Here is a 25,837-nt window from a genome sequence, read left to right as displayed (position 1 = left end):
CCCATGTGCCAGTAATAACAGCCCCCCATGTGCCAGTAATAACAGCCCCCCCATGTGCCAGTATTAACAGTCCCCCCATGTACCAGTAATAACAGCCCCCCATGTGCCAGTAATAGCATCCCCCCATGGGCCAGTATTACCAGCCCCCCATGTGCCAGTAATAACAGCCCCCCATGTGCCAGTAATAATATCCCCCATGTGCCAGTAATAACATCCCCACATGTGCCAGTAATAAAAGCCCCCCATGTGCCAGTAATAACAGCCCCCCATGTGCCAGTAATAACATCCCCCCATGTGCCAGTAATAACAGCCCCCCATGTGCCAGTAATAATATCCCCCCATGTGCCAGTAATAACAGCCCCCCATGTGCCAGTAATAACAGCCCCCCCAATGTGCCAGTAAAAGTATTGTACATTTATATATATATATATATATATATAAAACACTTATACTTACCTCCATGTCAGCGATGCAATGCAGGCCTCTTCCGGCCTGTGTCCCGCGCTGTACGGCTCAGGCGGCGCGATGCCTGTGCCGGCCTCTGATAGGCTGCCGGCCTAGTGCCTGCAGCCTATCAGAAGAAGGGAAAGGGACACACCTCCCCCTGCTTCAGCACAGCCATCTGTATCGCTGTCCTGAGGACGGCGATACAGATGACTATGGAGATGAGCGCTTCCACAATAGAAGCGCTCATCTCCCTGTGCCCCGCTGCCGCCGCCGATCCCCACTTCTGAGCAGGGCCGTGCCGCCAGCTCGGGGGGGGGGAAATTGCCCCGTTGCCCCGCCTGGATCCGCCAGTGTCTGCATTATTATACGGAAGCACCTCCCGGTTATTACATTTGATGATAGCTGGAGGGACGTGGCTGCAGCGGGTGTCAGATGTATAGCGAGGAGGGTACCGACGGTTGGACAAAGAGTAAGCCCTAGCTTATATCTGGACGACACTCCATGTCCCCCTATATGGTTAAGAACCAAGGGAAGTTATAAGTGTGGAAGCAAAAGGCGTATATGCTGCCAACACATGTCAGTTAATAAAAGTGTGGTCCCGACATTTAATGACAATTCACATGAGGTGCGGCAATACATAAATTGCAATACAGAGTATGTGGTGTACGTGATTACTTGCGGACTATGCGGGTTACAATATGTGGAATGCACAATGAATCAATTAAAAATAAGAATACGAAAACATTTAAGTGATGTCCCACATTTTTTGACCCACAACGTATCAGCAGCGACATTTCATTTTGGATCTGTTCACAAGGGGGACACCTCTGCGTTTTTTGTACAGGGTGTGGAAAGAGTATCAATGCCAATCAGGGTGCACTTTTTCCCCACCTATCTAATACGCAACCTTGATTATGGTGGTACATATGGTTGTGTGTGCTCCTCCTCCCACCAGTTGCTGCTGCACATGGAGGTAACTAGGAGCAACACACTATATGTGCAGAGTCTGCGCTCCTGAACATAAACGGCAAAGGCAAGTTTAGCGTCTTTAATTTTGTGCCATTAATTTATTTTATTTTTTTGGCATATCCTCTTAAAAAACACACCCATATGGTGTACTGACTTGGTAGTGACAATTTAAAAGTAGAGATAGAATAAAAGTCAAAGAGGTATGCCGGTTTTAATTCTTACATTTATTTATGTAGAAAATAGAATGTGGAACAGTTTTCTAATTTATTTCTATTTAAAATTTTGCTCACAGACCTTTTACGTTTCTTGTGCTTTTGCAGCAGGCGCAGTTTCACCCCACGGCCTCTGCATGCACCATCAGCAGCACGGCCACTTCCTCGTCCCTTACTGCTTGCCTTCGGCATATTAAATGGTATATATGCTTGCAAGTATGTCACACGTACAGTAGCGCAGGTCTTGTAAGCGCAAATAAATTAAACTGAATGTCACTGATATTTATGATGCGCAAACGTTATACAGGAGATGTAGTGCAGGTAATGTCGCTGTCACCAGAAGATAAAAAATTTAACTGAATGTCACTGATATTTATGATGCATAAACGTTATACCGGAGATGTAGCGCAGGTAATGTCGCTGTCACCAGCGGTGCAAATCTTTTACTGAATGTGACTGATATTTATGATGTGCAAACGTTATACAGGAAATGTAGCGCAGGAAATGTCACTGTTACCAGTGGCTAATAAAAAATTACAGGGAATATCACTGATATTTATGATGTGCAAAAGATATACAGGAGATGTAGCGCAGGTAATATCGCTACTGTCACCAGCGGCTAATATAAAATTACAGGGAATGTCACAGCTATTTGGGATGCGCAAACGTTATACAAGAGATGAAGCGCAGGTAATGTCGCTGTCACCAGCAGCGAAAAAATTCGGCTGAATGTCACTGATATTTAGGATGCGCTAATGTTATACAGGAGATTTAGCGCAGGTAATGTCGCAGCCACCAGCATTGAAAAAATTATACTGAATATCGCTGATATTTATGATGCGCAAACATTATACAGGAGATGTAGTGCAGGTAATCTCGCTGTCACAAGCAGCGAAAAAATTTGACTGAATGTCATTGATATTTAGGATGTGCAAACGTTATATAGGAGATGTTGCGCAGGTAATGTAACTGTCCGCAGCGGACACCATCTATGTAAAAAGTACACTGGATGTCACAGATATTGTATGCACACACGTTAAACAGGAGATGTAGCGCAAATAATGTCGCTGTCTGCAGCGTCTACTGAAAAAGTACACTGGATGTCACAGACATTTTTAGGATGCTCAAACGTTATACAGGAGATGTAGCGCAGGTAATGTCACTGTCCGCAGCGTATAGGGAAAAATTTCACTGGATGTCACAGATATTTTTAGGCTGCGCACACGTTACACAGGAGATGTAGCGCAGATAATGTCGCTGTCTGCAGGGGCCAAACAATTGCAAGCTATTTGGCGCAGGTTGCGCTAAAAATATATATTGCTGCCAGATACAATAGTCTTTAAAAGGACTTTTGGCTCTCTAATCGCATGCAATTTAGCGCAGGTTGTGCTAAAAATATATATTGCTGCCAGACACAACAATAGTCCTTAAAAGGACTTTTGGGTCTCTAACACCAATCCTGCCTCACCAAAAATTGAAATTCAATTCCCTACACTATCTGTCCCTTCTATAGCACAGCTCTCTCTGATAGCACCCGATGACGCGTTCCGGCCGGCCAATCACTGTATTGCCAGTAACCAACATGGCTACGGCATTACAGTGAGTGGCTGTACTTACCTGCACATTTATTGGCTGCATAGCAGCCAACAAACGTGCGGGGAGGCGACTCGAGCATGGCGCTCGAGCACATGTGGTATTCGGCCAAACACCGCAATGTGCCTAGCATCGCAATGCTCGAGCCAAACTGGTGTTCGGCCAAGCATGCTCGATCATCACTAGAAGGGACCTCTAAAGCAGTGCTGGATTTCAATTTGCAGAGGTTTAAAAGGGGTTGTCTCACTTCCTCTCTGATCTTTTGTTTCACCTTCAGCATAATAAAGATCCTGATTCCGCCTTTAGAGGGATCCATCGGGTATAAGGAACAAAATTTCCTCTTTTTGTTCTTTTTTTTTACATGAATAGGTCTATTTCTGACATGCTCCATTTCTCTGTAATCAAATTTAAGGCCTCCTGAGATAAAGCCCACTCCCACGGATGAATTTTCTTTCTTCTCAAATAGTCTGCTTATTGATTTTTGTCTCTTTTTACATGTATTGCTGTTAGGGATAGGAGATGTATTACTGCCCACTTGAATATTTTGTTCGCTATCTCCTGTAGCTGTTTTCCACTTGTACCGTCCTGATGTTGATCAAACGCTACTGTAGTTCTGCTGTCAGAATATATATTTAGATGAGTACCTTTAACCAGTGGCGTAGCTATAGGGGTCACAGCAGTCGCAGTTGCGACCGGGCCCCTAAGCCAGTGGTACTGTACTTTTCCCTTTATAAGATGCAATGCATCTTATAAAGGGAATACTAGTGAGCGCTTCCATAATGGAAGCGCTCACTAGTATGCAGGAGGAGGAGGCGGGGGTGAAGCGCTGTGAGCGCTGCACTTACCCCTCATCCTACCTACTCTTCTCTTCTCCGCACTGCTGTGTCCTGGCTGCCCGCAGTGTCAGGATGTACAGAGCGCACTCTGACCTGATGCTGCAGGAGGTCATGTAACTGTGCAGCGCAGGACCTGAGAAGATAACCAGGACAGGGAGAGGAGAGGTAAGTTATTTTATTATTTTACAGTCTGATCTGAGGTCTGATATGGAGGTCTTATTCGGGGTCTGGGGAGGTTTAATGGGGAGTCTGGAGGTCTTACTAGGGGTCTGAAGTGGTCTGACTGGGGTTCTGGAGAGGTCTCACAGGGGGTCTGGAGGTCTGGAGAGGTCTATTGGGGGTTCTGGAGGTCTCATTGGGGGTCTGGAGTGGTCTTACTGGGGGGGGGGGGTCTGGAGTGGTCTGACTGGGGGTCTGGAGAGGTCTAATGGGGGGGTCTAAAGGTCTGACTGGGGGTCTGGGAAGGTCTAATGGAGGGTCTGGAGGTCTGACTGGGTGTCTGGAGAGGTCTAATGGGGGTATAAACATCTGATTGGGAGTCTGGAGAGGTCTAATGGGGGTCTTGAGGTCTGACTGGGGGGTCTGGAGAGGTCTAATGGGGGTCTTATCTGAGGTTTATAACTGGGGTCTGACATAGAGGTCTTAAGGGGGTCTGTTCTGAGATGGGTGTCTCATTTAGGATTTTATATGGGGGTCTGATCTGAAAGGGGTATTTTTTGTACTGGCGCACAATATAAAGGGGTGTTTTTGTACTGACACTCTGTGTGGTACCAGTATTTTTAGAGGGACTGTTTCTGCAGGAAAGTGTTGGGGAGCACAGTGGGCACAGTATTGAAGGTGGCAGGATGGGGTGTTGAGAAAGTAGTGAACTAAGATGTCTGTTTAGTAGGAAAGTAATTTGTCTGTCTAGTCTGAGAGGAGAAGAAGAGAAAAGAGAATATCTACATCAGAGAAGAGAAGTCACTGGATGGAAGAGGTACATATGTGGGGCTGTATTACCCTGTATGTTCTGTAGCGCTGTATATCATATTTTCGAAGTATGTCTTTAAAGGGGTTGTCTGCTTTTTTTTTGTACAAGTGCTGCCTTCTCTGCTCTGTTTATCTGCTCATCACTGAAAATGCTACGGCGAACAGGTGAACAGAGCAGAGAAAGCAGCTCTCATATGAGTGCTGCCCTCTCTTCAAACAGCTGATCGGCGGGGGTGCTGGGGGACTTTGCCGATCTGATATTGATGACCTTTTCCTTGGGCAGCAGAAAAGCTAGGTACACCAGCGCTGAGTGAAGTGAGGGGGGGGGGGGGGGGGGTGGCAAGCTGAACTCTTGCACCAGGGCGCATGAGCCTTTAGCTACGCCCCTGCCTTTAACTAATGTCTTTGCAACTTATATCGCCTTCCATACTGCCATTCTTCTGTTCCAAGATCCATGGTAAGATTCATTTCCGACGTGTGTTCCCTAGCCCTGGGTGCTTGCATTTGTAGCTATGATATTAGTAGGTCTGAAAATATTCCTTTGCTGAAATTTAAGATGTCCGTCCACTACTTCAAGGATAACTTTACCTGGCTGGGAATCCTGATTGACAGATCCAATTTGTAAAGACTTCTGTTCCATTTTTGTAATACTAGCTGCTGCTAGTATTAGAATTCCCACTAAACTGCTGGGATACACGATGAGGTCCCAGTAACCTAATTGCCTGTCCTTCAGTTCTATTGTAATCATCTTTGCATTTCTTGAAATCAGTGGTATAGCAGGCCTTATGGAATCCATCTTGAATCGCCTGTAAGATATGAACTTTTTAAATAATTAATAATTAATCCTCATTAGTTTTTTTTCACCATAAAAAGTAATGAATAGTGACCCACTAAATGATCCTCTGGAGGCATCTGTATGACTGCGTCTAGAGTAATAAGATCCTGCACTTTCTCCAACAGCTTGTTTTGCAGTGATCTTGAGGAAAGGTCTGTAAATCAAAATGTGTGTGGATTAAAGAACATTCTACTATTTTTTTTAAGAATCTGAATAACCCACTGATTATGTGTTATTTCTCTCCATTGAGGAGCAAACCTCGACAACCTACCTCCCACTATGCTGGTATCATTTAGAAGATGATGCCGACCGGGGTTGAAGAGAAAAAGTTTACCTCTACCTATTTTCCTGTAACTCCACCGACCTGTTCTACCTTTATCAGATGTATTTTGAAATTGGTATCTATCTTTCTTAAAGGATATATCCCTCCATTGTTTATCCATGTGTTAGTCAGGTCCAAATACATACTTGAAAGGGGGGGGGGGGGGACCATGAAAGAGGATAGAGCAGATTTTATTTTTAAATGCAACGTCTTCCCTCCAAAACCTGAGCCATAATACCCTTCTAGAGGAATTTAGCCCTAGCTTAGCCCTTAAACACTGGCAACTAATTTAAAATTTTCGGCTGAAGCATCTGCAAGGAATCCAACTGCCATCTTCAGTGAAGGCAGAGAAGAGATAATCTGATCTCTCTGTGTCTTTTTTGGCAAATGGACCTCTAACTGGTCTAACCCCATACATAGGGACCTAGCAACACAGATTGAGGATACACCGGGTCTTAATATGAAGTGGCTGCTTTTCATCTTCTTATAATAGTTCCCTCAGCTTTTTTGTCCATCTGATCTTTTTAACTGAAGTGTGTCTTCAAACGGAATGTCACTGTTTTGAATTAACTTAGCCACAGAAGCGTTGATTTTTTGAATTGCATCCCACTTTTCAAAATCAGTTTCAGTGACGTCTCCTCTTTAACCCACTTGGTAAAAAGGTTCTTTTTTCCGGGGTAGCCCATTCATACTGGATTCATTTATTCAAATTCTCATGCACAGGAAATACTCTCTTCTGTTTTTCCTCTAGACCCCTAAACATGGTATACTGCACTGCTTTTGCTTTTTTAACCTCTTCGATCTCGCTAGTGCTATGTACAGCTGTAATAAATACAGCTGTAATAAATGCTCGACATCCTCAAAAGCAAAAAAAAATATTTCTCCTTCTCATCCAATGAGGAGTCATCTTGTTCACCTTCCTCCTTATCCTCAAACTTTTCTGAATCTGATGGTTCATCAAAATCCAAATCCATTAGTTCTCTGGATATTTTCCTTCCTTTTTTTTAGGAGAAAAATATGTACAGAAGCTGGACATTGCTGACTGTACAGTGTATCTATCTCCTCCTTCACAATCATTTTAATATAATTCATAAATGTAGATGTAGGCTTCTCTTTGCATGCCAGCATGGGATCTCTAGTAACCTTCTCTCAACCACAGTGATGGGGTAAGGAAGGCTTAACCCTGCTGGGTATCATAGACCTTGGCAGGTGTGCAACAAAGTGGCAGTGAGCTACTAGCTTTACCAACTTACCTTGCAGAAACCTCTCTGCTACACTTCTGGCCTGAAGCCTGTCTTCTCTGCACGTCTGTCCTGTACAGAGACAGGAAAAACACTGAAGGTGGAAGGTGGGGAGGAGAATTTAACTTCTCTGCATTTAACTTCCCTGCATGATGCAGGGCCATCTTAAGGGTGTCTTTGTGGAAACGACTGAGTTAAAAACTTGGTTCTCCCTACCTCCAGAACCAAGCACAGAGCCCTAAATTGTACAGTATAATGGCTGTGCTTGGTATTGCAGTTCAGACCCATTCACTTGAATGAGCCTGAGCAGCAAATATGCTATGCGGTCAATAAACATAATATCACTGAACTAGGAAGAGTGCCACTGCCACTTCTAACAGCTGATGGTCGGGGGTGTTTGGAATTGGACCCCAGTGATCTGATATTGGCTGGGGCGGACTGGGAACATAAAGTTGCCCTGGAAACAAATCCTAAAAGTGGCCACATGTTATAGGGGGTCCAAATTGACAGAAGGTAGGGCAACACAAATACTGTAGGTGGGGTCAGCAATACCATAGCTCAAAATACTGTCCCATCAGAACCATAAACCACAGTGCAGTGCAATATATTATCCCAAAATCTGTCCCTCTGTGGTGGCCATCAATAGATGTCATATTCTGTCCTTCTCCTCCAGTTGTTTTTGATTAAGATATAGAGCAGGTGCTACGTAGGAGACATGTGGGCCACAGCAGTGAATATAGGAGGGCATGTGCTGTAGCTGGCCAGGTACATGAGTACCTGATTCACACAGAATTAATTACCTCAATCTATCCTGCTGAGGCACTACAGGGAAATTAAACATTTGTTGATGTATTCACCCATAGATTTAGCTGATCGCTCAGGATTGCTGTGATCAACTAATTCAATGATGAAAGTATTGTTTTACAGGCTGGAGAAGCAGATGCTATTTCTCTGGATAGTGAAGATATTTACAAAGCTTCATTAAAACCTTTTCATTTGAAGCCCATCATGACCGAAACATATATTTCCAAGAAAGGTTAGTAGTAACCGCATATGTGGATTTTTTTCATTACTAAAACATCATTTTTGTTAATACCATATATAACTGATTAAACCAGGCTGATTAGTCTACAGCCTGAAGGTGGTCATACACATAAGATTTCAGAGGGACCAGCTGATCTAATGTGTATGGTGGCACTGGTCACCTAACTTTTTCTTCATGGCAGATGTCAGCAGAAAGAAGGATTCTTTGGAAACACTTTCATGCTGAGCTGAGGATCCATGTATATGGGGAGTCAGGAGGAAAAGTTCTTCTGTTACAATCTATGGACAGCTATAGTAAAAGAAGTAGATAACAGATGGGCATACAATAGAAGGGAACTGAAAACAGGCCCTGTAGTGTTTTAAGCAGCTGTGGGAATCAGACAAAAAAGTTGACGGAGGAAAAGAGACAAACTTGTGTAGGGTTGTATTACACTGGCCGATTTTTTGGCCAATAAAATTGTAATACAGGCTTTAACCTTACTAAAGCCTGTATTACACAGGCTGAGTGAGTAAGCCATTGTCGAGAGGGAAGTGTTCCCTTCCGTCAATTGCCTGCTTGCTAGCGGAGGAGACTGCTGCTATTACATGCAGTGATCTCCTCCACAGCATGGAGAGGAGCGATTACTATGCTATCTCTCGTCCCCATGTTGTCTAGTGGCGGCATATTGTGCTGATTTTTAAGCACACATTAAAAGGGTTCTCCAGGAATTAAGAAAATTTAAATATTTAAATATTACCTTATTATGAATATATTCCCAAATACCTTTTATTACTTATAATGGCTTGTTTTGCCTAGGGAGCAATCATCAGGGGAAATAAAATGGCCGCTGTCCTATTACTACACAAAGAACTTGTCTTAATGACACAGCAGGACAAATTTCTTCAGAACACTGAGGTAAAGCCTTTTCTCATCCTCCTCTCTGCTCTACCAGTCAGGAGTTATTATCCTGAATACATATGATAAGATCTTCAGCTGAATCTCTGTAGGAATGGAGTTCATGAGGATACATGAAATATAGAGAGGATAGACAGGACAGACTGTGGTAACGGAGACTGTATAAGTGCTGCTGCTCGTTATCCACACCCCATCATCCTCTCTGTACTTCATGTCTCTTCATGAACTCCATTCCTACAGAGATTCATGCTATCAGCTGTATCAGGATCATAATCCCTGACAGGCAGAGCAGAGAGGAGAATGAGGCAGCTCTTTAGGTCAGTATTGTGAAGTAACTTGTCCTCCTGTGTGATTAGGACAGGTTTTGTGTGGACTAATAGGACAGTGGCCATTTTATTTCTCCTAATGATTCCTCCCCAGACAAAACAAGCCATTATAACTAATTAAAGGTATTTGGGAATATATTTATAATAAACTAATATTTAAGCATTTTCATTTTCTTAATTCCTCGAGAACCCCTTTAAAAACCAGAATTGCCCGATTCAATTGGCGGCAGCATTACTCTGCAAGATGATCGCTAATGAGCGACCAGTGTAATACAGCCCTCAATGGAGACTCCTATCATGCTCTCAATCACTATGCCCTAATTGCCCTGAATACTAGACTCTTACATGTTGGACCATATGAATCGTTAGAAAATTCAAGATAGTCTTTCTAACAGTGGAGTCTACTAGGCAGAAATAGTTCAATTGAAGGGTTTCTGATAAGTTTTATCAACCAAAGTTTTAGTACTTTGAACATTTGTCAAGATTGAGATCCAGGCAATGAGTACGGACATTTCAGCAGTAAGACATGTATTTTAGCGATTTAAAGTATTTTGTGCACTGTAATATTTTCTCAACTAGCAGAGCAGTTAAATCAATTATGTGGCTATTGGCTGAATATGTAGCATTTAAACCAAATTTAGTTCATTTTGACAGAATTTTTTTTTTAATACAGATATCAAGTTAAATCAGGGCCCTTGTCAAAAAGAACATCAGCATATACTTGAAGGCGGACAACACAAGTGTGATGAAACAGGTAAGTACAGTATAAACCAATGCAATGTGATGGCAGCACGCCTACTGCTGGTGTGTTAATGAAGAAGGTATTGATGGTACAAAAATCCACCTGGACAAAAATATCTAACCTGTGAAGAACATCAAAGTAAAGGCTCAGGCACATGACCGTATTTTCTTTCTGTTTCCATTCTGTTCCGTTTTTTTAACAGGTCTGTATACGGAACCATTCACTTCAAAGGGTCCGCAAAAAAGACGGAAATTACTCTGTGTGCATTCTGTTTCCATATGTCCGTATGTCTGTTCTACAAAAAGATAGGACATGTCCTTAGACACATTTTTTTATTTTATGTAGTAAATTGTTGTAATTGACATGAATATACATAGAAGTCATATATTACCTGTCAATCTACATGTGGTTGCCATTGTTTTTTAAACTCCAATGGTCAAAATCATTTACAATAAAGCACAGAAAGATTTGTGCACAACTAGTAATGAATCTCATTAGAGGCTATATCTCTATGGGGATTAGTGTAGCGGTTTATACCTGAGCACTGCACTGCAATGATGACGGGCAATAAATGCACATACACAAAGCATTGTGAAATCAGGTTTTTATTATAAACATTTTTTCACACATTGGAAACACACAACAAGCTGACATTTCATGTTCTCTGCAGCAGACAGTTCATCTTTGCTTGTATACTAGGGCATGGTCATAGTCATTTCATCACCATTGTAAAGGCTTGATAACAATTCTATACAAACACATAGGGTTGTGTTAAAATACTAGCAGTCAGACATCAATAAACTGATCAAGCACAGTTTTTGGTAGAAATGATATTTCTACATGGCAAATAATTTACTAGCAGGTGTAGTCAGGGGTGGGATTCAAATTTTTAAGAACAGGTTCCCTACTCAACGGCAAATACGCGGCATCAAGACACGTTTACATATACATACACAATATATATGCAACACACATACACATAAATACACCATATACATAGTACACATACACAAATTACACTATGTATACACTACACACACATACCACAAAACTTTTAAAAAGCCTCAGGAGCTAAACTATCAGTGTTGCGTGATTATTATTTTTTTTCCAGCACTGGCCCACACCTTTAACTCCTCCCAATGCCTATCTGTACATGTCCCAACCCTGCTTAGTCTCCATTGTACCCCCCACACAGTACATAGTTATGCCAGATCTGGGATGGTTCGGAGGTATGCATACATAAACAGACTATATAGACACTACACTCATATAATCACATATACAATATATACCATACAGTATATAAATGACCCCTAGGCTACACTTACAGTAGATTTACCTACACCATATACATTTTATACACATTTGTACCTAGCACTAAAGACATATTTGCATACACATTATATTCTGTGCTATCCAGAATACAGCACCACATACCTCTTATATCAAGTGACTTCTCCTCTGATGCAGACCTTCTCTTTCTTCATCTTCTCATTTGAGAGCAGACCGCCATGATGATTTTTCACCCATCTCTTGTCTCTGCAGTTTGACAAAAAGATATCTTAGACTCCAATCATCATCCTCCTACCTTCTTAACAACTGACATGCCACCTTCAATAATAATGTGCACTAGTTCAAAAATGCTCCAGTTTTTTGTGCCAGTACAAAAAATTTCCTCAGTGCCCCCAGTTGAGCGAATGTCCTCATAGTGCCCCCATAATGTGTTTAAATATAAAACACCCCTATATGATGCCCCTGGTAAATGCTCACATAGTGCTCCTCTCTTCTTCCCCATAGTGCCCCCATAATGTGCCAGTATAAGATTCCCCCATAGTGTCCCCCAGAATGTGCTAGTATAAATACCCCCTCTTAGTGCCCCCATAGTGTGCCTATATAATATGCCCCTATAGTGTTCTTCCTCCCCTCCAACACCATAGTGTCCCCATAATGTGCCAGTATAAGATGCCCCAATAGTGTTTGCTATGTGCTAGCAATGCCCCAGTAGATGCCCCATGTGCCAGCTATGCCCCCAGTAGATGCCCCCATAGTGTCCACATGTGCCAGCAATGTCCCCAGTAGATGCCCCCATAGTGTGCACATGTGCCAGCAATGTCCCTAGTAGATGCCCGCATAGTGTCCACATGTTCCAGCAATGTCCCCAGTAGATGCCCCCCATAGTGTACCCAATGATGTGCCAGTAGATGCCCCCATAGTGTCCCCATGTGCCAGCAATGTCCACAGTAGATGCCACCATCGTGTCCTCATGTGCCAGCAATGTCCCCAGTAGATGCCCCCATAGTGTCCCCATGTGCCAGCAATGTCTCCAGTAGATGCCCCCATAGTGTCCCCATGTGCCAGCAATGTCCCCAGTAGATGACCCCATAGTGTCCACATGCACCTGCAATGTCCCCAGTAGATGCCCCCATAGTGTCCCCAATGATGTGCCAGTAGATGCCACCATAGTGTCCCCATGTGCCAGCAATGTCCCCAGTAGATGACCCCATAGTGTCCCCATGTGCTAGCAATGTCCCCAGTAGATGCCCCCATAGTGTCCCCATGTGCCAGCAATGTCCCCCCAGTAGATGACCCCATAGTGTCCACATGCGCCTGCAATGTCCCCAGTAGATGCCCCCATAGTGTCCCCAATGATGTGCCAGTAGATGCCTCCATAGTGTCCCCATGTGCCAGCAATGTCTTCAGTAGATGCCCCCATAGTGTCCCCCATGTGCCAGAAATGCCCCCAGTAGATGCCCCTATAGTGTCTCCTTTGTGGCAGCCATGCCCCCCAGTATATGCTCCCATAGTGTCCCCTTTGTGCCAGCCATGCCTCCAGTAGATGCCCCCCATAGTGTCCCCCATGTACCAGCAATGCCCCCAGTAGATGCCCCCATAGTGTCCCATTTGTGGCAGCCATGCTCCCAGTAGATGCTCCCTTAGTGTCCCCCATATGCCAGCAATGCCGCCAGTAGATGCCCCCATAGTGTCCACATGTGCCAGCAATGTCCCCAGCAGATGCCCCCCATAGTGTCCACATGTGCCAGAAATGTCCCCAGTAGATGCCCCCATAGTGTCCACATGTGCCAGCAATGTCCCCAGTAGATGCCCCCCATAGTGTCCACATGTGCCAGAAATGTCCCCAGTAGATGCCCCCCATAGTGTCCACATGTGCCAGCAATGTCCCCAGTAGATGCCCCCATAGTGTCCCCATATGCCAGCAATGCCCACAGTAGATGCCCCCATAGTGTCCCCTTTGTGCCAGCCATGCCCCCAGTAGATGCTCCCAAAGTGTCCCTGATATGCCATGTAATGCCCCCAGTAGATGCCCCCATATAGCCATGCAGCCAGTAGATACCCCCATAGTGCTGCATATGTGCAAACAATGCCCACAGTTTCACCACAGAAAAGCAAAAAAAAAAAAAACACTTACCTCCACCCTGTCAGCGATGCAATGTAGGCCTCTTCCGGACCGTTTCCCACGCTGTACGGCTCAAGTGGCGCGATTACATCATCATGCCGCCTGCAGCGGCCTTATGCCATCAGCCTATCAGAGGAACATCCCTTGCCCTGCAGCAGTGTTCATCTGCATCGCCGTCCTGAGGATGGTGATACGGATGAATGTAGGGAGATGAACGCTTCCACAATGCAATCGCTCATCTCCCACCGCACCAGATCGGGATTCAGCCAGTTCTCCGATCTGGCGGTAATTTTAACAACCGGATCTGTAACACCAGAGCGAACCGGCTGAATGCCATGCCTGGGTGTAGTAGAGTAATATAAATCCTAAGGACCTAACAGTCATGCCATGTATGCTGCTGATTCTGTGTAATTCACTTATTGAAAGGGGCATGTTCAAAATAAGTCATTCAGTCTTTAAAAAAGGTGGCAATTATTGCCTTTATTTAAGGAAGGCAGCAAATGTTGTACATGCTGGTTACAGTGCATTTCTCTCTGACATTCTGAGGGAAATGGGTTGTTCCAGAAATTGTTCAGAAGAACAGTGTACCTTGTTTAAAAAGTTGATTGAAGAGGGGAAAACATATAAAGAAATGCAGAAAATGATAGGTTGCTCAGCTAAAAGGATCGCAAATGCTTTAAAATGGCAACCAAACCCTGAAAGACGTGGAAGAAACCAAAAAACTACCATTCGAATGGATAGAGTAGCCAAAATGGCAAGGGCTTAGCCTACAATCAGCTCCAGGAAGATCAAACAAGGTCTAAAGTTACCTGTGAGTACTGTTACATTTAGAAGACACCTATGTGAAGAAAAGCGATCAGCAAGAAGCCCTGCAAAGTCCCACTGTTGAAAAAAATACATGTGCTGAAGAGGTTGCAATTTGCCACATTAACTGGTCTAAAGAGACATTTTATGGACTGATGAAAGTAAGATTGTTCCCTTTGGGTCTAGTGGCTGGAGACAGTTTGTCAGCATGTGGAGCAAGCATCATGATATGGGGATGTTTCTCATACTACGGTGTTGGGCCTATTTATCACATACCGGGGATCATGGATCAGTTTGAATACATAAGAATAATTGAAGAGGTCATGCTCCCTTATGCTGAAGAGAAAATGCCCTTGAAATGGGTGTTCCAACAAGACAACAACCCCAAACACACCAGTAAACGTGCAACATCTTGGTTCCAGACCAACAAGATTGACGTTATGGAGTGTCCAGCCAAATCCCTGGATATTTATCCAAAAGAAAACTTGTGGGGTGACATCAAAAATGCAGTTTCTGAGGCAAAACCAAGAAATAGAGAAGAACTGTGGAATGTAGTCCAATCATCCTGGGCTGGAATACCTGTTCCCAGGGGCCAGAAGTTGGTTGACTCCATGCAACACAGATGGACAGCAGTTCTCAGAAACAGTGGTTATACAACTAAATATCAGTTAAGTGATTCAAAGGAAAGCAAAATCTTCAAACATTTTTCAGTTTATATAGTTTGTAAAGAAGAATACAATCTAACAGTCTAATATTCACTTTTCCTAAATTTCTTTGAGGAACAACACAAATTTGATATATTTAGCTTCATGTTTTGATGTGGAATAGAATGTGTAGTGTTCCCAATGCATTTGTGTGTATGGAAATAGAAGCTATTAGAAGGATTTTTCTTTATTCACTTTTTTAAACACACTGCTATTATTTTGAACACAAGTGTATGAGCATGTACTCAGGAATCGTACTATTTCCTGGTCCCCAATGGTGTGGCACTCCATCTCTTCTTGGTAATTGCATTAGTCTATTAACACTTTTCTGTTAACTCCCATTCATTGCAGTTGCTATATAGCGCACACCTTGATTTACTGTCTATACAGACAAGCAGTAACCAGTAGAATTGAATAGTAAAAAAAAGATTTAAAAAAAAAAACACATTGGATGAGATTTATCAAAGCTAGTGGAAAATAAAACCATTAAATGTCCGTAGTAACAAATCCAATCCTTTCATATTTCATAGCTCCCATGATGTTCAGTTTTTTAATCATTTATAATATCATCCATTGTCTAGTTATTGCTGTGACATACTTGTTAGTGTGTGTTCTGACCACTTTTAGCCCCTCTGCTGGTCTTCCCACTGGGGCTGTACATCTGAATTGCCAAAGATGGCGCTGAAACATATACCACAATGGATCCACTCAAACAGAGGCAAACAGCATTGAAAGGATTAATTCCCTCCTGACCTCTGCTATGGCCGCTAGTGCCTGATGTTTTACACAGCAGACACTCGATGTCTTTTATTGGCGATAAAGCCAATCATGGAAATGTAGCAATCAGATACCATGGTCAATTATGACAATGGAATCTGAGAGGTCTTTCCCCAGGAGCACTGCACTCCCAGGGCCCAAATGGCTCCCCCACACCGAGAATGAGGCTCCGAAGCCTGTCACAACTTTGTTCCTATGGAGCCTTGCCTGTGGTAGTGCCCCATAGGAACAGACTGAATGACCCATATGTTGCAATGATAAATAATTACAGTCTGTGGGAAAAGTGATCTGACTAGGGGGAATTAAAATAAGCAAAAAAAAAAAAGTTTTCAAAAATATAAAAATTGACAAAAATATAAAAATTCTAATCACTCCCTTTCCCCATGTTAATTATAAAAATAAATAAACTGTAAAAAGACTATTTGCACCATCCATCCTAAAATGTCCATATTGCTAAAATATAAGCATATTTATCCTATATAATGGAAAAAATAAAAATTACTGCTTCATTATTTTTTTTAATTATTTTTTCTTTTAATTTGGTAATGTGATCAAAAAGCCATGCATGTTCCAAAATTGTATCAGTAAATTCTACAGTTCACCCCACAAAAAATAAGCCCTCACATCAACGCAAATAAATAAATGTTTTCCAAAGTTTTTTTTAAGTATTAAAATACAAGAAAAATATATAAATGTGGTATTGCTGTAATCTTGCTGACCCAGAGAATGAAGATAACAGGTCAGTTTTACCGCATAGGGAACGCTGAAAAAAACAAAACCCATAGAAATCCATAAAACTGTGGTGGAATTATTATTATTTTTTTTTTTCAGCAAATCCACTCAATTAGGAATTGCTTGCCAGTTTCCACCTACATCATATGAAATAATAAATGGTGCCATTAGAAAGTGGAACTTTTCCTGCAAAAACCAAGCCATCATAAGTCTATGCGAACAGAATAATAACACAGTTATGACTGTGGGAAGGCAAGGAGTAAAAACATAAAAGCAAAAACTGAAAATCTGCTTTCTATTCATTTCTTTTGAGCAAGATTCTTTTGAGTGAGATTGTTACTGGCTGGTCTGCAATAGAAAGAATCACTCCACTAGCAATATACAAGATCCAGACTATGGGACTGGCATACTAGTAATGTGTACACAGTACATGGACACAGTAGGTGGATGTTCTGAGAGGAAATCAAAAGAACACCAGGGGGCGTCATAACAATTATGTAACAGCAATATTTAGACGAAGGAACATTTTTTTTAAATGTTAGCAAAACGTAACAAAGAAATCTAAAACTGAACAACTGCTTTAATGAAACTAAAATGAAATACATGATTCCCATTAACGAAGATCACTTCAGATCATTCTCAAAATGATCCAAACATAAACGACCCCTCTCTAGTAGCTATAGCCTGTAATATTATTACACTCCAGACCCCTTTTTACATTTAGTATGTACGGGTGACTTGCATTATTCTTTCCCATGTGCATAACCTTACATTTGTCAGTGTTAAACCTCATCTGCCACTTATCTGCCCAAGCCTCCAATCTATCCAGATCCCTCTGTAGCAGTATACTGTCCTCTTCCGTGTCAATTACGTTACACATTTTAGTGTCATCTGCAAAAAATTTTTATTTTACTGTGCAAGCCTTCTACAAGATCATTAATAAATATATTGAGAAGAATAGGGCCAAATCTGAGCCCTGAGGTACAGTACTCCACTAGTGACAGTGACCCAATCTGAGTGTGTACCGTTAATAACCACCTTCTGTTTTCTATCACTGAGCCAGTTACTTACCCACAGACATTTTCTCCCAGTCCGAGCATTTTTATTTTTTATACTAACTTTTTATGCGGTACAGTGTCAAATGTTTTGGAGAAGTCCAGATATGTGACATTAATTAATTCGCCGCTGTCAAGTCTAGAACTTACCTACTCATAGAAACTGATTAAATTAGTTTGACTTGACTGATCCCTCAGGAAGCCATGTCGATATGGCGTTATTTACTTATTTTCATTGAGGTACTCCAAGATAACATCTCTTAGAAAACCTTCAAACCGTTTACCCAAGACAGATGTTAAACTTTCTGGCCTATAGTTTCCGGGCTCTGTTTTTAGACCTTTTTTGAATATTGGCACTACATTTGCTATGCGCCAATCCTGTGGAACATTCCCTGTCAGTATAGAGTCCTTAAATCTCAGAAATAAGGATCTGGCTATGACATCACTTAATTATCTTAGGGGACGGGGTTGTATGCCATCTGGTCCTAACGATTTGTCTATTTTAATCTATTTAAGATGCCGCTGTACTTCTTCCTGGGTCAGACAGGGCACTTTTAATGGGGAATTTACTTTAAAATTCTGCATTTCATCTGACAGTTTATTTTCTTCAGTAAATACAATGGAGAAAAAAATATTTAATAGTTTTGCTTTCTCCTCATCGCTCTCTGTAACTCCCCCCTCATTAGTCTGTAGAGGGCCGACACCTTCATACTTACTTTTTGTTATTTATTGCTTTCTTCGCATTTCTATTTATCCACATTGGTTTCTTCTTGTTCCTTAACCTTTTAGTCCCATAAGGCATGTACCTCTCACAATTAGATTTTAGGATGCTTTTAAAAATATCCCATTTTGTGGCTGTATTTTTATTTTTAAGGACTTTGTCCCAGTTAATTAGGCCTATGGCCTCTCTTAGTTGGCTAAATTAGCTTTTTGAAGTTTTGTATTTTTATTCCTCCCTGAAGAAACACTCTTTTGAATGATAATTGGAAGGTTATTACTTTATGGTCATTATTTCCCAGGTGTCCCCCGACCTGCATATCTGTTGTTTTGTCCGGTCTATTGGTTAATACTGAGTCCAGTATGGCCGTCCCTCTAGTCGGGTCCTGAACCAGTAGGGAAAGGTAATTGTCTTTTGTTATTGCCAAGAACTTGTTTCCTTTATACAAGTTTTAGTTTCTCAGTCTATATCTGGGTAGTTGAAGTCCCCCATAATAACTACCTCATTATAATTTGCCACCTCATCTATCTCGTTTAGTAGCAGACTTTCTGTGGACTCAGAGTGACCCACAGTGACTCCACATGTTCGTGTCCCTCATTATATCTTCCGGGAGTGTGGGCTTTAGACAGGACTTTACATAAAGGCTGACCCCTCCCCCTCTCCGGTTTTGGCGATCCTTTCTAAACAGACTGTAACCCTGTACATTAACCGCTCAGTTATAGCTATCATCCAGCCATGTCTCAGTTATTCCCACTATGTCATAGTCTTCCTCACACATCACTAATTCCATTTCCCCAGTTTTATTTGTCAGGCTTCTGGCATGAGTATACATGCATTTAAGAGGTTTATGTATATTTTGTACCCTACACTTTTCATTCTGAGCTGTTCTAGTCCCTCCTTCCATTTCTCCCCCAGTCCCATTACCCTGCCCCCGGTCTCTATCTTCTCATCCTATAATGTAATTACCCTCCCCCCAAGTCCCTAGTTTAAACACTCCTCCAACCTTCTAGCCATCTTCTTCCACAACACAGCTGCCCCTTCCCCATTGAGGTGCAGCCTATCCCTACAATAGAGCCTATAGCCGAGAGAGAAGTCGGCCCAGTTCTCCAGGAACCCAAACCCCTCCTTCTTACACCAGTTCTTGAGCCACTTGTTACCCTCCCTAATCTCTGGCTGCCTTTCTTGTGTGCCTTGTTGTACTGGTAGTATTTTGGAAAATACTACCTTTGAGTTCATTGCCCTAAGCTTTTGACCCCAATCCCTAAAATAATTTTTAAGGACGCTCCACCTACCTCTAACTTTGTCATTGGTTCGGATATGGACCATGACCGCTGGATCTTCTCCAGCCCCTCCCAGTAATCTGCCAACCCGATCCGCAATGTGTCAAACTCGAGTGCCAGGAAGACAACACACCGTTCGACGATCCCGGTCTTTGTGACAGATTGCCCTATCTGTACCCCTAATAATTAAGTCTCCCACCACCACCACCTGTCTGGCCTTCCCTGCTCTCCTGGTCCCCTGTTTACTGGAGCTGACATTCCCCTGACTGGTAGAGGAAATGTCTGGCTGCAGCAGTGCCATCCCTGAACTGACATCCCCCTCATCTGCCAACCTTGCAAACTTGTTGGGGTGTGTCAGATCAGGACTAGCCTCCCTGGCGCTCTTCACTTTAGCCCACTTTCTCACTGTTACCCAGCTAGATGGGTGGAAGACTTCAGGAACTGCTTGACAACCAGATTGAATACGTGTGCCATGCAGTGTGCATGGCTCAGCCTTCCATGAGGCAGCACCGACACCATGTTCTTCGGTCGGTCACCATGGTTCTGATTTTGAGTTGTCGCAGAGAAAGCCAGGATTCGATTTCTTGATGAAGGACACGGAGCAGTTCCTCCTCTGTGTGACCCTATTCGCCCAGGCAAAATTTATGCAGAACAGCCTAACACTGCCGTGCCCTGCACATGTGATATGCTGGAGGGGCACTGTGAATTGTCCCTGCAGTGGAGACTGAGGACAAGGTGGAGGATGAGGAGGCAGAGGGGGATATTGTTGCGGGACCAACAGTTTGAGAACTTGGAGGCAGAAGTGGCGTCACCTGGCCAAGCTGCTGGTGTGGCTGTGTTCTTCCAGGACCCTTTATGGTGACGCTGCATATGTTGACGCAGGGCCGTGGTACCAACATTGGCACCCTGACCACGCTTCTCCTTCTGCCGACAGATTCTACAAATGGCCATGTTCACCAAAAACAAAAACCTGACACACCGTTGAGTAGGTAATTTTACCCCCAACACTATGCACTGACTGACTCATACTGACGCTGCTCCCGTGAACCACTGCACCACTACTTTCCAGGCAGGTAGGCTCCTGCGAAGCGGGTGGTCTACCCCGGGCACATCTGTCTCCCGACTTACTACTGCTGCCACCCTGCTGACTCCTGGCCATACTATCGACTGGATGGCTCCACCTCTGCCTCACCGGCAAGCTACCACCCTCTTCTCCTAATGATGATGAAGCCCCAAATTCACTCAGCTCCCAATTGCGATCAGCTACATCATCATCATTGAGTTTTGTCTGCACGTCACTGATGTCCTCCTCAATAGTCTCTGGGTCAGGAGCCTCACCACTTGCAACACCAGCTCCCATGCCACTTTCCTCATCACTACTTCCCCGCCTACCAGAGGAAGCGGCGGATGTCTCCTCCACATCTTGGCTGGCTAGTAGCTGCTGACTGTCCTCAAATAGCTCATCCTCGCTGTATAGTGGATCTGAGCCCACAGCATATAATACTTCTCTTGCTGAGTTAACAGAAAAGGACAGAGGCAGGTCGAGGAGAGGTGAAGGCACAGGGCCTGCTCCCGGGCCATGCCAACTAAGGGTTGTGTCTGATGAACCCACCGACATTTGACTGGGTGTGTCTGATGTCACTTGGGTTGAAGTGGATGACCGAGTCAACCACTCAATAACCGCTGGGTTGCTGGTCAAGACACGACTGCTAGATGACACCGGGAGCTCAGGCCTCTCACTGTGACTCCTGCTGCCACATCCCCTTACTCTGCTGTGGCCTATACCTGCGCCAGAAACATTTAGGCCTCTACCACTTCCCTGTGCAGAGCCTGGCACTTCTCTATCTGACATACTGCTAGATCAATAAACACCAATAATAAATTACTCACACAAGTGAGTACCCGTGCCAAGCCTGCATGTATAGTTAAACACCAAAAGAGAAAAACGGGGCTAGCACACAATGATGCTGGATATAAACTTTATTATGGTCTCAATACGAGACAAAATACAATAAAATACACAAAAAACAATGTAATGGTGGATAGAGAACACACAAGATGACATGGAACACCACTAATGTCTAATCCTGTTAGGGTAAGTCAAATCGTAGAGATATCATAAATTATACATATAGCCCAAACAGGATGTCAAGTACATATAGCCAAACAGAGCTATCAGGACAGGGTAGAGATCTAATGCAGTACACAAAAAGAGGTATAAAGTGCATAGTGCAAATATAGCAAAGTACATAGATCAATTGTACTGAACTTCCCACTAAGAAGCCATAAAGTAGATACCTGAGTGGTGCACCAGAACGCCCCAAAGTACTGTTTCACGCAAGCTTCTTCAGGGGGAGAGTGTGTGTAACTGCACCAGAAACATTTAGGCCTCTACCACTTCCCTGTGCAGAGCCTGGCACTTCTCTATCTGACATACTGTTAGATCAAATAAATAAATAAAAAGGGAATTAAAAGACCCCAAAAAAGTCTGTAATTTTCTCACTTCACCACACAACAGCTAACAAGTAGGGATGAGCGAACCCGAACTGTATAGTTCGGGTTCGTACTGAATTTTGGGGTGTCCGTGACACGGACCCGAACCCGGACATTTTCGTAAAAGTCCGGGTCCGGGTTCGGTGTTCGTCGCTTTCTTGGCGCTTTTTGAAAGGCCAATCAACAAGCGTCATACTACTTGCCCCAAGAGGCCGTCACAGCCATGCCTACTATTGGCATGGCTGTGATTGGCCAGAGCACCATGTTACCCAGCCTCTATTTAAGCTGGAGTCACATAGCGCCGCCCGTCACTCTGCTCTGATTAGCGTAGGGAGAGGTTGCAGCTGCGACAGTAGGGGCGAGATTAGGCTGATTAACTCCTCCAAAAGACTCCATCCAGTGATCGATCTGCAGCTGTGGATCATTGAGCTGCTGATACTCAATTGCTCACTGTTTTTAGGCTGCCCAGACCGTTTGTCAGTCACTTTTTTCTGAGGTGATCGGCGGCCATTTTGTGTCTTGTGGTGCGCCAGCACAAGCTGCGACCAAGTGCATTTAATCCTCAATGGTGTGGTTGTTTTTTGGCTAAAGCCTACATCAGGGTGAAGCTGTCACACCAAGTGCATTTAACCAGCAATAGTCTGTTTATTTTTTGGCCATATACTACATCAGGGGCAAGCTGAGCCTGTCACCAAGTGCATTTAACCCTCAATGGTGTGGTTGTTTTTTGGCTAAAGCCTACATCAGGGTGAAGCTGTCACACCAAGTGCATTTAACCAGCAATAGTCTGTTTATTTTTTGGCCATATACTACATCAGGGGCAAGCTGAGCCTGTCACCAAGTGCATTTAACCCTCAATGGTGTGGTTGTTTTTTGGCTAAAGCCTACATCAGGGTGAAGCTGTCACACCAAGTGCATTTAACCAGCAATAGTCTGTTTATTTTTTGGCCATATACTACATCAGGGGCAAGCTGCGCCTGTCACCAAGTGCATTTAACCCTCAGTAGTGTGGTTGGTCAAGCTGTCACACCAAGTGCATTTAACCAGCAATAGTCTGTTTATTTTTTGGCTATATACTACATCAGGGGCAAGCTGCGCCTGTCACCAAGTGCATTTAACCCTCAGTAGTGTGGTTGGTCAAGCTGTCACACCAAGTGCATTTAACCATCAATAGTGTGGTTATTTTTTGGCCACATCCCAGTCTAATTCTGTCAGTAAACGTATACCTGTCACCCAGCGCCTAAATACTAGGCCTCAAGTTTATATCCCGCTAAATCTGTCGTTACTGCTGTACTGTTGTGGCTGGGCAAGTTATTTAGTGTCCGTCAAAGCACAGTTTTTGTTCTGGGTTGAAATACAATTCCCAATTTAGCAATTTCCTAATTTAGTGGTTTCTGCTGTATCAGGCCTACTTTAAATACATCCCTAAAAGGGTATATCAGAATCAAGGTGCTGATAGGGTCATTCTGAATAATTTCACACACACGCTACTGTGCATTTCCAAGTCTAATTCTGTCAGTAAATCTATACCTGTCACCCAGCGCCTAAATACTAGGCCTCAAATTTATATCCAGCTAAATCTGTCGTTACTGCTGTACTGTTGTGGCTGGGCAAGTTATTTAGTGTCCGTCAAAGCACATTTTTTGTTCTGGGTTGAAATCCAATTCCCAATTTAGCAATTTCCTAATTTAGTGGTTTCTGCTGTATCAGAGCTATTTGAAATCTATCCCTAAAAGGGTATATAATATTCAAGGTGCACATAGGGTCATTCAGAATAACTTCACACACACGCTACTGTGCATTTCCAAGTCTAATTCTGTCAGTAAATCTATACCTGTCACCCAGCGCCTAAATACTAGGCCTCAAATTTATATCCTGCTAAATCTGTCGTTACTGCTGTACTGTTCTGGCTGGGCAAGTTATTTAGTGTCCGTCAAAGCACATTTTTTGTTCTGGGTTGAAATACAATTCCCAATTTAGCAATTTCCTAATTTAGTGGTTTCTGCTGTATCAGAGCTATTTGAAATCAATCCCTAAAAGGGTATATAATATTCAAGGTGCACATAGGGTCATTCAGAATAACTTCACACACACGCTACTGTGCATTTCCAAGTCTAATTCTGTCAGTAAATCTATACCTGTCACCCAGCGCATAAATACTAGGCCTCAAATTTATATCCCGCTAAATCTGTCGTTACTGCTGTACTGTTGTGGCTGGGCAAGTTATTTAGTGTCCGTCAAAGCACATTTTTTGTTCTGGGTTGAAATACAATTCCCAATTTAGCAATTTCCTAATTTAGTGGTTTCTTCTGTATCAGGCCTACTTTAAATACATCCCTAAAAGGGTATATAATATTCAAGGTGCACATAGGGTCATTCAGAATAACTTCACACACACGCTACTGTGCATTTCCAAGTCTAATTCTGTCAGTAAATCTATACCTGTCACCCAGCGCCTAAATACTAGGCCTCAAATTTATATTCAGCTGAATTTGAATACAATACATTGGGCCAAATAATATTTTTGTTGTTGTGGTGAACGATAACAATGAGGAAAACATCTAGTAAGGGACGCGGATGTGGACATGGTCGTGGTGGTGTTAGTGGACCCTCTGGTGCTGGGAGAGGACGTGGCCGTTCTGCCACATCCACACGTCCTAGTGTAACAACTACCTCAGGTCCCAGTAGCCGCCAGAATTTACAGCGATATATGGTGGGGCCCAATGCCGTTCTAAGGATGGTAAGGCCTGAGCAGGTACAGGCATTAGTCAATTGGGTGGCCGACAGTGGATCCAGCACGTTCACATTATCTCCCACCCAGTCTTCTGCAGAAAGCGCACAGATGGCGCCTGAAAACCAACCCCATCAGTCTGCCACATCACCCCCATGCATACCAGGGAAACTGTCTCAGCCTCAAGTTATGCAGCAGTCTCTTATGCTGTTTGAAGACTCCGCTGGCAGGGTTTCCCAAGGGCATCCACCTAGCCCTTCCCCAGCGGTGAAAGACATACAATGCACTGACGCACAACCACTTATGTTTCCTGATGATGAGGACATGGGAATACCACCTCAGCATGTCTCTGATGATGACGAAACACAGGTGCCAACTGCTGCGTCTTTCTGCAGTGTGCAGACTGAACAGGAGGTCAGGGATCAAGACTGGGTGGAAGACGATGCAGGGGACGATGAGGTCCTAGACCCCACATGGAATGAAGGTCGTGCCACTGACTTTCACAGTTCGGAGGAAGAGGCAGTGGTGAGACCGAGCCAACAGCGTAGCAAAAGAGGGAGCAGTGGGCAAAAGCAGAACACCCGCCGCCAAGAGACTCCGCCTGCTACTGACCGCCGCCATCTTGGACCGAGCACCCCAAAGGCAGCTTCAAGAGTTCCCTGGCATGGCACTTCTTCAAACAATGTGCTGACGACAA

At 43.5% G+C, this 25,837-nt stretch overlaps 1 protein-coding gene across 2 annotated transcripts in view; it reads left to right on the top strand.

Moving 5' to 3' along the window:
• The window catches only part of LOC122935126 (saxiphilin-like), a 133,900-nt gene that overhangs the window by 4,617 nt on the left and 103,446 nt on the right, over window positions 1-25,837 (top strand). Inside the window, exons 3-4 of one of the 2 annotated variants that reach the window (XM_044290889.1) lie at window positions 8,352-8,460; window positions 10,363-10,443. Coding sequence is in view for 1 of the 2 variants with exons in the window: in XM_044290890.1 (XP_044146825.1) it covers window positions 8,352-8,460 (109 nt within the window). In the remaining variant the exon portion in view is untranslated. The remainder of the gene's footprint in view (window positions 1-8,351; window positions 8,461-10,362; window positions 10,444-25,837) is intronic. The other variant, XM_044290890.1, reaches the window with a different exon arrangement.

This window comes from Bufo gargarizans, chromosome 4 (genome assembly GCF_014858855.1).
Source record: "Bufo gargarizans isolate SCDJY-AF-19 chromosome 4, ASM1485885v1, whole genome shotgun sequence".
Taxonomy (NCBI): Eukaryota; Metazoa; Chordata; class Amphibia; order Anura; family Bufonidae; genus Bufo; species Bufo gargarizans.
The sequence above is the reverse complement of the archived record's forward strand: the minus strand, read 5'-3'. Positions and strand labels throughout refer to the sequence as shown.